The 15,896-nt window shown below is 44.6% G+C and overlaps 1 protein-coding gene across 2 annotated transcripts; it reads right to left on the reverse strand.

Moving 5' to 3' along the window:
* Positions 1-608: 608 nt before the first annotated feature.
* GREM1 (gremlin 1, DAN family BMP antagonist) lies at positions 609-15,649 on the reverse strand. Of its 2 annotated transcripts, none has more exons than XM_065940350.1 (2): positions 15,422-15,649; positions 609-4,604 (listed from the first exon to the last, which is right to left on the reverse strand). In XM_065940350.1, exons 1-2 carry the CDS (start codon positions 15,586-15,588, stop codon positions 4,049-4,051), a joined length of 723 nt encoding a protein of 240 aa, XP_065796422.1. In that variant the 5' UTR covers positions 15,589-15,649; the 3' UTR covers positions 609-4,048. The 2 variants fall into 2 exon arrangements, with proteins under 2 accessions (XP_065796422.1, XP_065796423.1); XM_065940351.1 differs by lacking the exon at positions 15,422-15,649 and adding an exon at positions 14,741-14,760.
* Between the last annotated feature and the right edge of the window lie 247 nt (positions 15,650-15,896).

Here is a 15,896-nt window from a genome sequence, read left to right on the forward strand (position 1 = left end):
GCATAGGCATTTTATCAGTTAGAGCATCGAAACATAGCAGCAATCCTATATTGCCCATCTAAGTAGGAAGGGACCTCAGAAATTCACTCATTCAGTTGCATAACCAGGGCAATAATTCACAATGCCTCAAATCCCTATCAAATGATATCAAGCATATGTTTTAATATTTCCAAGGGAGTTGACTATCTCAAAGATAGTTCATTGCATTGCTGAATCACTCTCATCATTAGAGAGCTCCTTATTCTACTGAGCCCCAAATCTTTCTCCCCTTTTTCCCTTGAATACCTCAAGAATAAAGCTATTACCATTTCAGCTCAACAATTCGTCCACTATCTGAAGGCTTCTCAGAAGCATTTTAACTCTTCTTTCTAGCTCTGGGGAAGAGGTTGGTACTTTCTACTGTTCACCAGCTTTCCCCTGCCTCTAACTGCCATTCCCTGAGGTGTCCTCCTGAAATCAAGTGAGATCTGGAAAGTATAAATGGAGGAAATAAATTCCTTTTCTGATCACAAGAGATCTCATGATCTATTTTCTACCTCACTTCCCATGACAAATGAATCCCTGCCCCAGCTCTATCCTGTGAACACTACCAGTGAAACACACACACAAACAGAGAAGAGGTTCAATTTATTGGTTGTGCTTTGGGAAAGGTTATATAGAACATTACTGGGGTGAAGTTAAATTCTGGTTATAGATTCATAAAACTTTGCTTTCAACCAAATTAGCTTTTATGAGACTACCAAATCCCCCCTTATCCTCATAGACAGCAAAGGACCTTGATCATGGTCTTCATAATTCTCTGTTTTTCAAATGATTAAAGCAGACATAATACATAATGCAGTTGATATTAAATATATTGAGAATGACAAATCAGTAGAACTACTTTCACTCTTTAGAATTAACTTGTCATTTATAAATGTTCTGTATATACATTTTTTATTTTAGATTTTCTCCATAAAAGGACTTGTGGACAATTCATTATTATTTGCTATTAGTATACGCACATTTAATTCTTCCAAAATAACATTTAAGATCTCTCTTAGGATGCCTCAGAAATGTTAACCTTTAAGGAACATTCAATTATAAAAATAAAAGCTCAGGTCTTGACTCTATAAGCACGTTCAGATGTGTCAAGATTCTATTGTTTCCCTCTGACCTGATAAAAACCTCCAACAACATACAATGTGCCAGCTTCTTCTTTGCTCAACTCAAAGGAAGTCATATAAAGGAGAAAAAAAAAAAAATATGCTTGAAATCACAGTGACCAAAGGATCTGAGTTAATAATTACATTAAATAACCATAACTTTTTGTTTAACTATTCACATTCCACACAGTGGAAATTATCCTTTCCTCCAGATTATTCGCTTACATTTTTAACTTTGCAGAACTACAATAACAAAAAACAACTTACAGACGCAGGATGTGTGTTTTTTCTCTTTTAATGCCAAGCACAAAGTGTACATCATAAAATTCATATTTGGTGTTTGGCATTATTTTAATAGGAAAGATCTAGATCACAAATATCTTGCCATAAAAATTCTACTATAGTAATGAAAAAAACATATCATTACATCATCAGTGACTCCAATACAATATTAACAGATATGGCACTTTCAATAAATGTTGGAAGATGCATGGGACTTGGGCTAGTTTTAATATAGGCACAAAAAGAAAAGCAGACATCCCCTTCTTTGGGTAGCGCTATGCTTTTAGGGCAGTTATGTTGCATATTATCCCAGTGAAGTTCATTTTGAGCAAATTCTCTTCACTTAAGCCAAATCCAACTTACATGCAAAACTGTGGTACAAGCTACTAAAAGAAGATTCCTGCTGCCAACTTACGTCATCTCTTTTTAACAAAATTGCAAGCTTGTGGCAGTTAAAACAACAAGAGAGATTTGGTGTCTGCTGGTTCTGAATGTCATTTTTCCTCTCTAGTGTGGTTGTATATTTTCAGCTCCTTCTCCTTTCTTTTCTTCTCTCCCACCCTCAAAATTCTAGCTTAGTATTTGCATGCTTAATTAAATCCATTCTGTGCTTTATTGCTGGAGGATGTGGACGATAGAAGGATTTAGGGCAGGGACTACAGTGTATGTGAAATGCACAGACTATGTGTTAGCACAAATTCTCCTAGTGTAGAATCATCAGTAGTGAGTTTCAACGTTTTAAAATTAGACTCAATATTTTGGGTGTTCAAGATGACTTTCTGCTTCAGAGTATGGTTCCTATTTAGTTGTTAGTGGGGAGAGCACTGGACCAAAACAAAAATAAAATAAAAGCGGCCTCTTTAGTTGCAATGATTCTTTGAACGCTAGAGCCTTCATGGGCAACCTAAATGCAAGTCCATGGTGTTTGTTTCCCATGATACACATGACTTGGCTGGTGAGATTGAGAAGATGCAAAGGCAAAAAGAGTATGGGGGTGGGGTGGTTTACATATAAAACCTCAGGGTTGAAGAAAGCAGGTTGGCCAAATCCAAAATGCAGGGAGGTTTCCCCACCCTGCACTTTGGCCATTAGATAAATCCTAAATAGGCATTGCAAATAACCCAAGTTTAATCAGAGAACAGCAACTACCGGTAGGTTCCAAGAGGCTATAATGTTATATAAATCCTACCAGCAGTAGGATAGCGAATGCACACAAATGCTCTGATTTCTTAACTGGGGTTTCCCTTAGACCCTCAGAGGGTGAAGGAAGAAACACAGGTCATACCCTTACATCTCCTCCCTGCCTTTTAACTACTCCTTAGCCAGAAACAATTGCCTTCCTTGCCTTACTCTGCTCTGCTCTCCAGCTCAATCTCCTAACGATGGCTAAAACAGACCCCAAATGAGTGGAAATGAGCAGGCCCTAAACTCTTTTATCTCAGCCGGGTCCTTCACTGCCAGGTACACTCACTCAGCAGAGACAGCAACTTTATCCTACAGGGTTGTGGTTCTCAGAAGCACCACACAGAAACAATGAACCGGGGAAAGGGTGATGCTAACCCAGCCAAAAGGACAGATAATAAGACCTTCTGCTTACGAGGTTTTTGTCTTTTTCCTATTCCTGTGTAGGACTTTCTGAATTACATCTTTTGTCCATCTGAGGGGCAAAGCAGGAGGGGCTGTTTTGGTTTCACTCACTTGGTTCTGAAAATAGGAGTGGTCAATATTTATGTTTTAAGTTTGGTATTGAGTTACAGCTAATTTCAACGGTCACAGTGACTGCCAAAGTTAATGATTTTTTGGCAATTCTATTTCTCTTCTTTAAACATCAGGGGGAAATTTGCTAAAGCAAGAGTCTCACTGTGTTTGGAGGTTGGCCTTTCCACACCCTGCCCATCTCCCGCCTGAATTTTGCTGGACCAACTGGTCCTCACCTGCAATCTCTCCCTTCTCTCAACCCTCTATCCTTCTTGTCCTTGCACCATCAACTTCCCCCAGAGCTTCCCCCAAAGGTCTTCCCCAAATAGGAAACATTTGCATCTATGGTCAAGCAAGTTGCTTTAGAATCCTTGACAGGGAAGGTGGTGGACGGAAATAGGCACTGAGATACTAAGAGGAGATGGCCTGGGAGAGGGAAGAGGAAGGAGGGAAGCAAGCACAGGGTAAAACATCTTTGCCAAGGCCAAGGCAGCACAAAACAGGTCTCACGCCCTCAGAGAAGCCTCTCCATTAATATTCATTTGGAAAGGAGGATCTGGTCCCCAGGAGGGTACATGGAAGACGGAGGCAGACCCAGACTCCAGCCTGCCCACCACCCCCCCCCCCCAAAGTGCCTGGGGTAGTAGCTTGGGTTTTCTGTGTCATCTCGCAAGGAAGCAGATACATTTACATACTAGGAAGTGCCCTCTAGCAGAGACTGTTTCCTCTGGTGTCTGCAAACACCCACAGGCACCCACGAACACTCATGCACACAAACTACGCACTAGCAGGCTCCTAGGAGGAGGCAGCTGGTGGTCCTTCTTGCCTCTAGGTTTAAGCCAAGGAAGAATCAGGTTGATTGAGGTCTGTCTCTGGGCCCGCCTGAGGCCTGCATCCCAAGGACAGGCTGGACGTGCCTGGCTTTAATCCAAATCGATGGATATGCAACGACACTGCTTGACACGCGTGACCCTCTTCTTCTTGGTGGGTGGCTGGAGTTCGGGACAGTTGAGCGTGACCATCATGGTGGTGAATTTCTTGGGCTTGCAAAAGGAGCAGGACTGAAAGGAGCCCTCCTCCTTCCGGATGTGCCTGGGGATGTAGAAGGAGTTGCACTGGCCGTAGCAGAAGCGGTTGATGATGGTGCGGCTGTTGCAGCCCTCCTCGTGGATGGTCTGCTTCAGTGGCTGGGTTTTGCACCAGTCTCGCTTCAGGTATTTGCGCTCGGTCACATGCAGGGCCTCCTGGCTGGACTCCAGCACCTCCTCTCCAGGCATGGCGGTGCCCCGCCCCTGGCCCCGCCCCCGGTTCCTGGAGCCAGGCTGCTGGGGAGACTGAGTCTGCTCCGAGTCATTGTGCTGGGCCTTGTCTGGTGGGGGGATAGCCCCTTGGGACCCCTTCTTTTTCCCCTCAGCAGCTGGCAGCAGGGTCCCCAAGAGGAGAAGCAGGGCTCCCACAGTGTAGGCTGTGCGGCTCATGCTAAAAAGAGGAGACAGAGAGAGGAGGCATGAAAAACAGAAAAGTTAATTAACAAAAGCATGAATAAAACAGCCAATATTTTATCAGGCACTTGGTAAACACTTGATGTAAATGATTTCTTTTGCTTTCACAATATCTCCAGGAATTGGGTACTGCTATTCTCATTACCCTCTGAGCCATGAAGCCATGAATTAGCTCATTCAGAGTTATACAGCAAATAAGCCAAGATATGGACTCAACTGGGACTTCCAAGGTGGTTGAGTGGTAAAGAATCTGCCTGCCAATGCAGGAGACTCAGGAGACACAGGTTCGATCCCTGGGTAGGGGAAGATCTCCTGCAGTAGGGAATGGCAACCCACTCCAGTATTCTTGCCTGAAAAACTCATGAACAATGTGCGTGTGTGTTCAATCACTCAGTCGTGTTGGGCTCTTTGCGACCCTATGGACTGTTGTCCACCAGGCTCCTCTGTTCATGGGATTCTCCAGCAAAAACACTGGAGTGGGTTGCCATTTCCTTCTACAGGGGATCTTCCCGACCCAGGAATGGAACCTGCATCTCCTGAGTCTCTTGCACTGCAAGCAGATTCTAAACCACTGAGCCACCAGGGAAGCCCACCCGTGAACCATACAAAAAGGCAAAAAGATATAACACCAAAATGTGACTCCCCCATCTGCCCAGGTCAGCGGTGTCCAATATGCTACTGCAGAAGAGCAGAGGGCAATTACTAATAGCTTCAGAAAGAATGAAGTGGCTGAGCCAAAGCAGAAATGACGCTCAGTTGTGGGATGTGTCTGGTGGTGAAAGTAAACTCTGATGCTGTAAAGAACAATATTACATTGGAACCTGGAATGTTTGGTCCACCAGTCAAGGTAAATTGAACATGGTCAGACAGGAGATGGCAAGATTGAACATCAACATCTTAGGGAATCCATGAACTAAAATGGACCAGAATGGGTGACTTCAAAAGATGACCATTATATCTACTACTGTGGGCAAGAATCCCTTAGAAGAAATGGAGTAGCCTTCATAGTCAACAAAAGAGTCTGAAATGTAGTACTTGGGTGCAAGCTCAAAAATGACAGAATGATCTTGGTGCATTTCCAAGGCAAACCATTCAACATCACAGTAATCCCCCACAAGTCTATTCCCCCACCACTGGTGCTGAAGAAGCTGAAGTTGACCAATTCTGTGAAACTGAAAACACCTTTTTGAAACTAACACTAAAAAAAAAAAAAAAAAAAAAAATGTCCTTTTCATCATAGGGGGTTGGAATGCAAAAGTAAAGCCAAGAGGTACCTGGAATGACAGGCAAGTTTGGTCTTGGAGTACAAAATGAAGCAGGGCAAAGGCTAACAGAGATTTGTCAAGAGAACATGCTGGTCATGGCAAACACTCTTTTCCAACAACCCAAGAGACAGCTCTATACATGGACATCACCAAATGGTCAATAATGAAATCAGATTGATAATGTTCTTTGCTGCTGAAGATGAAGAAGCTCTATCCAGTCAGCAAAAATAAGACTGGGAGCTGACTGTGGCTCAGATCATGAGCACCTCGTTGCAAAATTCAGGCTTAAACTGAAGAAAGTAGGGAAAACCACTATATCATTCAGATATGACCTAAATCAAATTCCTATGATTATACAGTAGAGGTGATCAATAGATTCAAGGTATTAGATCTGGTAGAGTGCCTGAAGAACTATGGTTGGAGGTTCATAACGTTGTACAAGAGGTAGTGACCAAAACCATCCCAAAGAAAAAGAAATGCAAGAAGGCAAAATGGTTATCTAAGGAGGCTTTAAAATAGTTAAGAAAAGAAGAAAAGTGAAAGGCAAGGGTAAAGGGAAAGATATACCCAAATGAATGCAAAGTTACAGAGAATAACAAAGGGAAGTTTTTTTTTTTTTTAAAGGGGGGAGGGACTTAAGAGAAAAATGCAAAGAAATAGAGGAAAACAATAGAATGGGAAAGATTAGAAATCTCTTCAAGATGTAAAGGGAACATTTCATGCAATGATGGGCATGATAAAGGACAGAAATGATAAGGACCTCCCAGAAGCAGAAGAGATTAAGAACAGGTGACATGAATACACAGAAGAACTGTAGAGAAAAGGTCTTCATGACCAGGATAACCATGATGGTGTGGTCACTCACCTAAAGCTGGACATCCTGAAGTGAAAAGTAAGTGAATGGGGGTGATGGAATTCCAGTTGTACTATTTAAAATTCTAAAAGTTGATGCTGTTAAAGTGCTGCACTCAAAAAACTTGCTCAGTCATGAGTCGTGTCAGATTCCTTGTGACCCCATGGGCTGTAGCCTGCCAAGCTTTTCTGGCTATGGAATTCTCCAGGCAAGAATACTGGAGTGGGTGGTCATTCGCTTCTCCAGGGGATCTTCCTGACCCAGGGATCCAACCCAGGTCTCCTGCATTGCAGGCATATTTTTTACTATCTGAGCCAGCAGGGAAGCCCCCAGTATGTCAGCAAGTTTGGAAAATTCAGCAGAGGCCACAGGACTGGGAAAGGTCAGTTTTCATTCCAACCCCAAAGAAGGGCATTGCCAAAGAATGTTCAGACTACTGCACAATTCTGTGTGTTTCACATGCTAGCAAGGTCACACTGCTCAAAATCCTTCAAGCAAGGCTTCAGCAGTACATGAACTGAGAACTTCCATATGTACAACAAGGATTTAGAAAAGGAAGAGGAACCAGAGATCAAACTGACAACATTTGTTGGATCATAGAGAAAGCAAGGGAATTCCAGAAAAGCATCTACTTCTGGTTCATTGACTATGCTAAAGCCTTTGACAGTTTGGATCAACAAACTGTGAAAAGTTAAAGAGATGGAAGTACCAGACTGCCTTACCTGTCTCTTGAGAAACTTGTATGTGGGTCAAGAAACAACAGTTAGAACTGGACATAGAACAACTGACTGGTTCTAAATTGGGAAAGGAGAACAAGGCTGTGTATTGTCAAACTATATGCAGAGGACATCATGCAAAATGCTGGGCTAGATGAATCACAAGCTGGAATCAAGATTGCCAGGAGAAATAAGCTCAGATATGCAGATGATACTCCTCTAACGGCAGAAAGTGAAGAGGAACTAAAGAATCTCTTGATGAGGGTGAAAGAAGAGAGTGAAAAAGCTGGCTTGAAACTCAGCTTTAAAAAAATAAAGATCATGGCATCCAGTCCCATCACTTCATGGCAAATAATAGGTGAAAAAGTAGAAGCAGGGACAGATTTTTCTCTTCTTGGGCTCCCAAATCACTGTGGATGGTGACTGCAGCCATGAAATTAAAAGATGCTTGCTTCCTAGAAGAAAAGCTATGACAAACCTAGACAGCATATTAAAAAGCAAAGATATCACTTTGACAACAGAGGTCCATATAGTCAAATCTATGGTTTTTCCAGTAGTCATGTATGGATATGAGAATTGGACCATAAAGAAGGCAGAGCTCAGAAGTGCTGCTTTCGAATTGTGGTGCTGGAGAAGATTCTTAACAATCCCTTGGACTGCAAGGAGATCAAACCAGTCAACCCTAAGGGACATCAACCCTGAATATTCATTGGAAGGACTGATGCTGAAGCTGATGCTCTAATACTTTGACCACTGAAGAGCTGACTTACTGGAAAAGACCCTGATGCTGGGAAAGTTTGAAGGCAAAACGAGAAGGGGCTGGCAGAGGATGAGATGGTTAGACAGCATCATCGACTCAACAGACATGAATCTGAGCAAACTCCAGGAGACAGTGAAGGACAGGGAAGCCTGGTGTGCTGCAATCCATGGGGTTGCAAAGAGTCGGACACAACTTAGCAACAACAACAAATACCATGATACACTTCCAAATGATGAAACATGTCCTTCACGTATATGTGTGTATGTGCATGGATGTGTATATGAAATTTACAAGGTAGAAAGTGGGCACAAGAAAACAGGTGTGTGCAAATATTTACATAGATAAGTGCCAGAGATATGTTGAATAAGTTTATGACAGTGAATTATTATGACTGGGTCTGGAACTAGATATTGGTCAGCAGGAACAATGGCAAAAAAAAAAATTAAAGTAAGAGAAGAGGAGGCTATAGGAAAACTAACCAAAAAGAAAAAAAAAAGGAAAGCAAAGGTGGAGAGAGAGAAAAATGAATGGAATGAGGAGTGTAAATCAGAGAAAGGAAGACTATTTTAAAGCAGTATATTCGGGGAAGGCGGGACAGACAGAGAAGGAAGAACAGGAGAAGTGTATTTTTCAAAAGGAGGGTGCAAGAGAGAAGCATCAGAGTATTAAGATTCTGCTGGGTCAGTGCTTCTCGAACGTGACTTTGCAGACAATCACACGGGGATATTGTTATAATGCAGATTGTCATTCAGTAGGTCTGCCTTTCTAACAAGCTTGCAACAGCAAGGTCTGTGGTACCCGCAGCTATGGGGCATGGAAGGTGCTGTGAAAATGTGAAAGGATTTTCTTTTCAATGAGTGCAGTTTCAAATTCACAGCCTCCCTCCTCAGGCTATAACAGTGAACCTGATGGATCCTGAGGCTTCCCCTGTCTTACACGGCCATTGTGGTTCTGAACCCAAGGACACAGCTATGAAGCACCCATTTGCCTGCTCCCTTCTGATCACCAGTGTGACACATGATAACCACTGAGTGCAATTGAACAGTAACCTCATCACGCCCCCCTAGAACAATACAGGCTGGAGTTAGTAGCTGGAGCAGTTACCTTCCAAAGACAAAGGCAGGGTAGATTCTACATCCTCTAAGGGGCAAGTCCTGTAGTAAAGACCATGCAACCCTAAGGATAATGTCAAATTAAGGCAATTAAATATGAAAATCAAGATATTCTTGAATGGCACCTTTTAAACATTAACCTAGTACTTTTGGGCAAGTTCAAGTTTGGAGCTGATAATGTGACATTTAGCTCCAGCTCTGACTGCAGACTCCCTGCTTTTTGTCAGTTTATGTTACAACATCCCTGTTCTTTAAACAGAGCCTTTTTGGCCTCAAAAACAACAAAAAATTAATTTCCTTGTTTTGTCTTAAAAAAAAAAAATCGCTCATGAGGACAACCCAGTTATAAAACAGTCTGATTTTCTCCAGAGACCAGGATAACTTGAGCCGTGACAATCCTCTCCTGAGCAAATATAGTGTGAATTTGGGAAGCTTTCAAAGTTTCTGTTCTTCACTCAATTCCAGGCCAGGATCTAAACTAAAATTCAGTCTCTGCCCAAGTCCAAGAAGAGCACATAAGACAGCCTTAGGCCTCCACCCACCATCTTCCCCATCTCTCCTAAAAGGGGCCTCCAGAAAAACTGAAGCCTCCAGAGCAAGACTGCAGAGCCAGCATCACAGAGGCCAATCTGAGACCTGACTAGCAATGTATGGTGACCTCACATGACAGGTTCGAGTCATGGGGCCATGGGGCCAGCCCTACCCACACACAGCTATCCAAAAACTGCAGTTTTCTTTCTCTTCACCTCTTAGGACCCTCTTTATATTCATTTTTTCCTATCTGGCATTTTTCCATTTGTCATTAAATAAAACCAAGTTTGAGAGTTCTAAGGGCTTATTCATTACCTCCTCTTCCATTCCTGGCAGAGTGGGCTCTCTTTTATTCAGTGATGATTGTCATGGACCACACTGACCAGCGAAACTTCTGTTCTTTGCATTTAAAATGCATTCCCACAAGCTGATTGAGCCAAGCCAACTTTTGATTTCTGTCTCCTTCTAGCCTTGGGAGCTTCTTAATACTTTTCTTCCTTTTTCTAGGAAAACTCCAAATACTCACTACTTTTTACCAGGTCCCTGGAGAACACCATGGGGTTTATTTTCCCATTGAAGCCACTGGATTCACTTGGGCAGAAACCAAGAGTAAAGCAGTAAATTCAAAATTAGTCAACTGTGGTTTTCTGTTTTAATTTGGACCAACTTCCTGTTCCTATGGGAGTGTGCAAACCCCATAAGAAATAGGGGTCTAGAGTGACAGATTGTTTTTAAGAAAGTAAATTTTTTCTCAAAATAAGATTTATCATGTGTGAAAAAATATTATGAAATGGCTACACAGAAATTTAAAGCTTACTCTTAAATATCTTCAACTTTTGAGTTCTTAAATCTTATAACTAGTTATTTGGAGGGAAGAAAAAAACAACTTTATGAATCTCAGTCAACAGAGACCTCAAGTTCTTAGAGTAATGCTCTGAAAACTCTGCATATCCCACATGAGTAAGGCTGGGGTGGGCGGGGGCGGGGAGGTGCAGGGGGGATGAAAACTATACTTAGTGGTAGTACCAGGGCTCTGTCAAGTCATCGTGATCAATCATTCAACCTCCCCCCACACCAAATGATCTTGATTATGCATTGAAGGAAATAGGACTGATGTGTTCTTGAAATTCCAATTGTATCGTCACTAAATAATTTGCAAACTGTAAATATCTAGACATGAGGGAAACCAAGAAAATATAAGTTTTTTGCAGATAAATTCTTCACCTTGACATCTAGCAGAGTGCCCCGTTATAAAAAAAATAGAAGCAAAAGCCAACCCAGATTTAGGTCTTATGAATTATCACCCATGTTCAAACATGAGCTGAAAACATTTCTGGTAACTTGCATTCTGAAATGACCCATTCACATTATTAAATTAAAGCTGCAACTCATGGACCCAGAGTGCATCAGACACCTACAAAGATCTCCCTTATTTCTCCTTTGCAGATAATATTCTTCTTTCCAAAGGCTGCCTCAGCTTCCCCTCAATGCATTTCTGCTTCACCAAGTCATATGATTATATTTTCATGGTGAGTTTTCTCTGCAACTGTTTCCCACCAGCAAGACCCACCCACTCCTAACTTTTTTTCCCCTTTACCACTGTCCTCCCCTCTAATTCACTTGTCTCAGAGGACATAGATACTCTCAAAGTATGTCTTCTGTCCCTGATGCTTTCCTTCAGGTTACCCTGAGTGATCAAAAGCAAACATCTGCCCAAAGATAACCCATATCAGCCACCTTTGTCCTGTGCAGGTCATGGTGATTTATTCTAACCTTCACCAGGCCATAAGAATACAATCATCTAATTCTTGGGAATGAGGAATAAAAGTGCTATGTGTAACCTGTTTCTAATATCCTCAATGTCTTTGGGAAAGTTTAGACCAGCTCCTTTCAGCACGCCTCTCACCATATTTCTCATTTTAGCTAACCAACCTGCTTGTAATCAGTTAAATGGAGTGCTGAGTGGGATTAACAGTGAGGAGACAATGATCAGCAAGCCAGATGTCTGTGGCTGAATGTCTGATCAATGTTTTAGAAAGCTATTCAACAGGCATGACAGCAAATTATTCACCAGCATTAAAAAAAAAAAGAAAAAGATGGAAATGACAGCAAAGGCTCTAAGTGCAGGCCCGATTATAGAAGACCCTATTTCTTTTTCTCAGGACTACATCTTTAAGGACAAACACTTTTAATTGGATCTTCAATTTTTAGAAAGATAGTCAAATTTTAAAAATTGAGCAGTGATGTTCTTAAGAATCTACTGGGTTGATTTTCTGTTTTCAATTTGTACCAAAATGGTTGGCAAACTAGTAGAGGATAAATCTCACCTGTGTGTACTACAAGTGCACTAACTGCATCTTTTCTATGCTGAAGACCAGCCAGGCTAAGTCAGGCTGGGGCCCAACATCATAGAGGGCTCAGAGAAGCATCTCAGGGGCTCTCCAGTCTCTTGGAAGATTTTTTTTTTATGAATTTAATGATAGTATACAATTTTTGTGGTCAACAGGAAACAAGTTGGGAAGTAATGAATGTTAAATGTTTACTAAGTGGCACAATTGAGAGACAGTCAAATCATAGGTTCTACCTTGTAGTAAAAGGTGTGTGTTGATCTCTGTGTGAGCAGGACTTGGGATTTAATTTCAGAACCATCTTGTGGTACACCTTGAAGTCCTAAAATGTTACTGCCTCTCCAAATGCCACCACTCATAATGATAGCTACCTATATTTTTAAACCCTATGTAAGGCAATATACTCAATTCTGACAAAACTTTATAATTGATTTTTCACAACAAAGTAGGAGGTAGATAATATCGTCTTCCTTTTACCAACCAGGGAATCTAGACTCTGAAAAGTTAGGAGTGTGTCCAAGGTCACACATCCCCTCGTGGGGAAGTCAGGGTTTGAGTCCCATTTTTCTGAATCCCCAAACACATGTCCTTAAGAATTATTCTATGGACACACAGCACAGTATTTAATAAGGGACACATGGACTTGTTTCTAATGCAATCAAATGTGATGAATATTGTAACTCAAATAATTCTCTGTTTTGTTCATATGTGAAGGAGAAAACCTTTCTGATCCCAGGAAATACTGTTGTACTTCACATTTCTAAAAATGTATGTTAAAACTAAAGACAATTCCTTGCAGATGCAAGACATAGGCTTATAACTCTGGCCTGATCTGTGCCTTTCACAGATCAGGATGCTAAGTTGCCTCCCCTACATCTCCCACTCCTTTTACATAGAAGGTTTAGGTTTTCCATCTGTCCTTCACTTTGTTCTGGACTGCTTTGCTGCTGGCAAGCATTTCTTGGGAGAGGGGTTTGTGGCATAAAATTTCTTTGCATTATATCACTTTTAATACTTAAACCTTAAGGACTTCAGTATAAAGACAAGGCAGGCAGCTTTTATTCAGAGATGCAGGGATGTAATAGGTTTCTACTCTCCCCTGTGTAGCCATTCACCTAAAACTAGGTTAGCCAACTTGAATTTCCCATAGATCGTGCGTGGGTTAGCAAAACATTTCACTCAAAATGAACTTTTAAGAAAATAGGAAACCTGTGAAATTACAAAGTTTACAAAACACTTTAATTCCTACAATGACCTGGGGGTTAAATACACACACACACACACACACACACACACACACACACACACACACACACACGCTACAGCACTACACCCAGCAACCAAGTTCTAGAGAGCCCTTAATTAATTAATTAATACTAACAATTTGGACTGTGCAATTTATCCAGTGACGATTACTGGATGATCACCTACTGTTGTAAGCTGGAGTGTACCAGGGAGGAGAGGAAAACCGTGGTTTTCTGAAAATACTTCTTTCCCTCGTTGCTTTGAAAAGCCCACCCTTTCAAGTGCCCCTCTTCCAAAAAAAGAAAAAGAAAGAGGTGAGGGCTGAAAAGCCCTGGGGTGAAAGAAGACTCCATGCCCTGGGATGGGGGTTATCTTAAACTCTTCTCCGCTATTTATTTATCTTGCGTGTACAGTCAGAGAAAGCCACTACTCTGGGGTCCCTAGGGCAGTTTAAATCCCTGGTGACCCACTTAACACAATAGATTATTTTAATCAACTCGTGTCCTGGCACCATCTCGAAGAGGAACGTAAACAGACGCGCTCACCGCTTGGATCTGCTCTTCGCAGCCGGAGATCCAATTTCCTACCGATGGTCGCCTCTCTGCCCTTGTACCATTTAAGAAGAGACTTTTAACCCCTAACTTCGAGGCTGTATTTCTATCTAAAATAGCCGGGATTCAGAGACGGAAGGGGAGGAGAAGGCTGGCAGGGCTTCACCGGAGAGACTCCTGTCTGCCCCCTGCCTCGCCGGGGTACCTTATCAGCGCCCTGCTCTGGGAAAAGCCTGACTGGGGCGCCCCCAAGGCGGTGCTGGGATCCGAAGACAATGCCAAGTCAGAACGGTGGCGCGTCCGTTTTTCCCAAGCCAGAAATCTACAAATAACTCCAACTGGCAAGGTGACGGCCCCCGACACCCCACCACCCCCCGACCCTGCTCCGTGAGCTGCAGAGCGGTCAGCAAAGTGGCGGGTGAAGACGAGGGGATGACCTGGGCTTCCACGCCGGGGACCAGCCTCCCGCGGCCAGCCCCGCGTCGTCCGCGCAGCGGACGCTGCAGGGTCCTCTCGGACACAAATTAGGGCGGTACTCGCGGAATTAGGACCCGATGGGCTGTCACTGCCCAGCGCCTGGACGTCCGCGGTTCAGTCGAGACGCGCATGGGGCAGGAAGAATCCTAGGAGGAAACGCAGCAGCCAAGAGTGCGCAGCCCGCAAGAACTTGGGTGTGCTATTTGCGCTGTGAGCACCATGGACTCCCCGGCCTCGGCGTCCCGGACTGCTCACCGTACCTCACCCGTCCGGCTACCTGACCGTCGGGTTTCCGCCGCGGCTCCGCCGTTGCACAAGTCTCCATCTCACCTTGAGGATAGGCAAATGGATACATCGCTCATTCTCAGGATCTTCCAGCCCACGGCAGGATCAGTCACAGCCCTCCGACGGGCGCGCCCCGAAGTCCCCATACCCAGAGGCCCGCCTCAAACACAGGGGACCCTCTTGTTGCCACTTTCCCCGTCGTCTGTGGTCGAGCCGAAGGTTCCTGCTGCTCCCCCCTACTCCCCGGCGCTCATTCTCCCTCTGCGCTCCGTACGCACGGTCTCCGCGCCCTCACCCAGCGGGCACTCCTGGCAAGCGCGGCTGCCACGCACACTAGCAGAGTATTAGCGGAGCTCCGGGAGGTGGCAATGGGATGCGGGGTTCCTGCTCTTAACATCCTCTTTCCCCGTCATGCCCCGCACACTGCACAAGGTGAGGTCAAGGCAGCCAAGACCTTGGCCACGAAGGACCCCGCGATGATTCTTTGGGGTTCACCCAGGGAACGCGGGGCTTCGGCCTGCGCGCAGGAAGGGCTGTCGCGCACCGAGGGGGACGCGGGAGTCGTATCCCGACCCCTACACACACACGCACGCACACACACACACACGCACGCACACACACACACGCACACGCCTGCGTCTCCGCGCTCACCTGTCAATGCGGCGGGCCTTCGGGGCCTGCGCTTTCGACGCGTGGCGCGGTGTGCGGCCGCGGCCAGAGCCGCGCGGGCTCCGCGTGGGGTCAGCGGGGCAGAGAGCACCGCTCTTGCGGCACACTGGGTCGCCCGGTCCGCGGAGGGCGCACCGAGTGAGGGGCATCGCGCCGTCTCCCGTTTAAATGCCGGCGGCGGAGCGCGGCGCCCCGGGCCGCGCCTCTTCATTGGCCAGGCGCCGCCGCCGCCGCGGGACCCGCTATCCGCCCCCTTTCCCGGTACTGCCCCCGCCCCCCGCACCCCTCCTGCCTCCCCGCGGGGTCCCCTCTCTCTGCCGGCCTCGCCTCTTTGTCTGCTCCCCCCGCCCGGACCGGCTGGGAGAGGTCACCCCAGGGAACTGCGCCTGGAATGCACAGCAAATCACATTTTCCGCTCCCGTTGGAGGGGGAAGCGCGGGAGGAAATCCCCCCGGCT

The sequence above is a fragment of the Muntiacus reevesi genome, chromosome 7, assembly GCF_963930625.1.
Source record: "Muntiacus reevesi chromosome 7, mMunRee1.1, whole genome shotgun sequence".
Classification (NCBI taxonomy): Eukaryota; Metazoa; Chordata; class Mammalia; order Artiodactyla; family Cervidae; genus Muntiacus; species Muntiacus reevesi.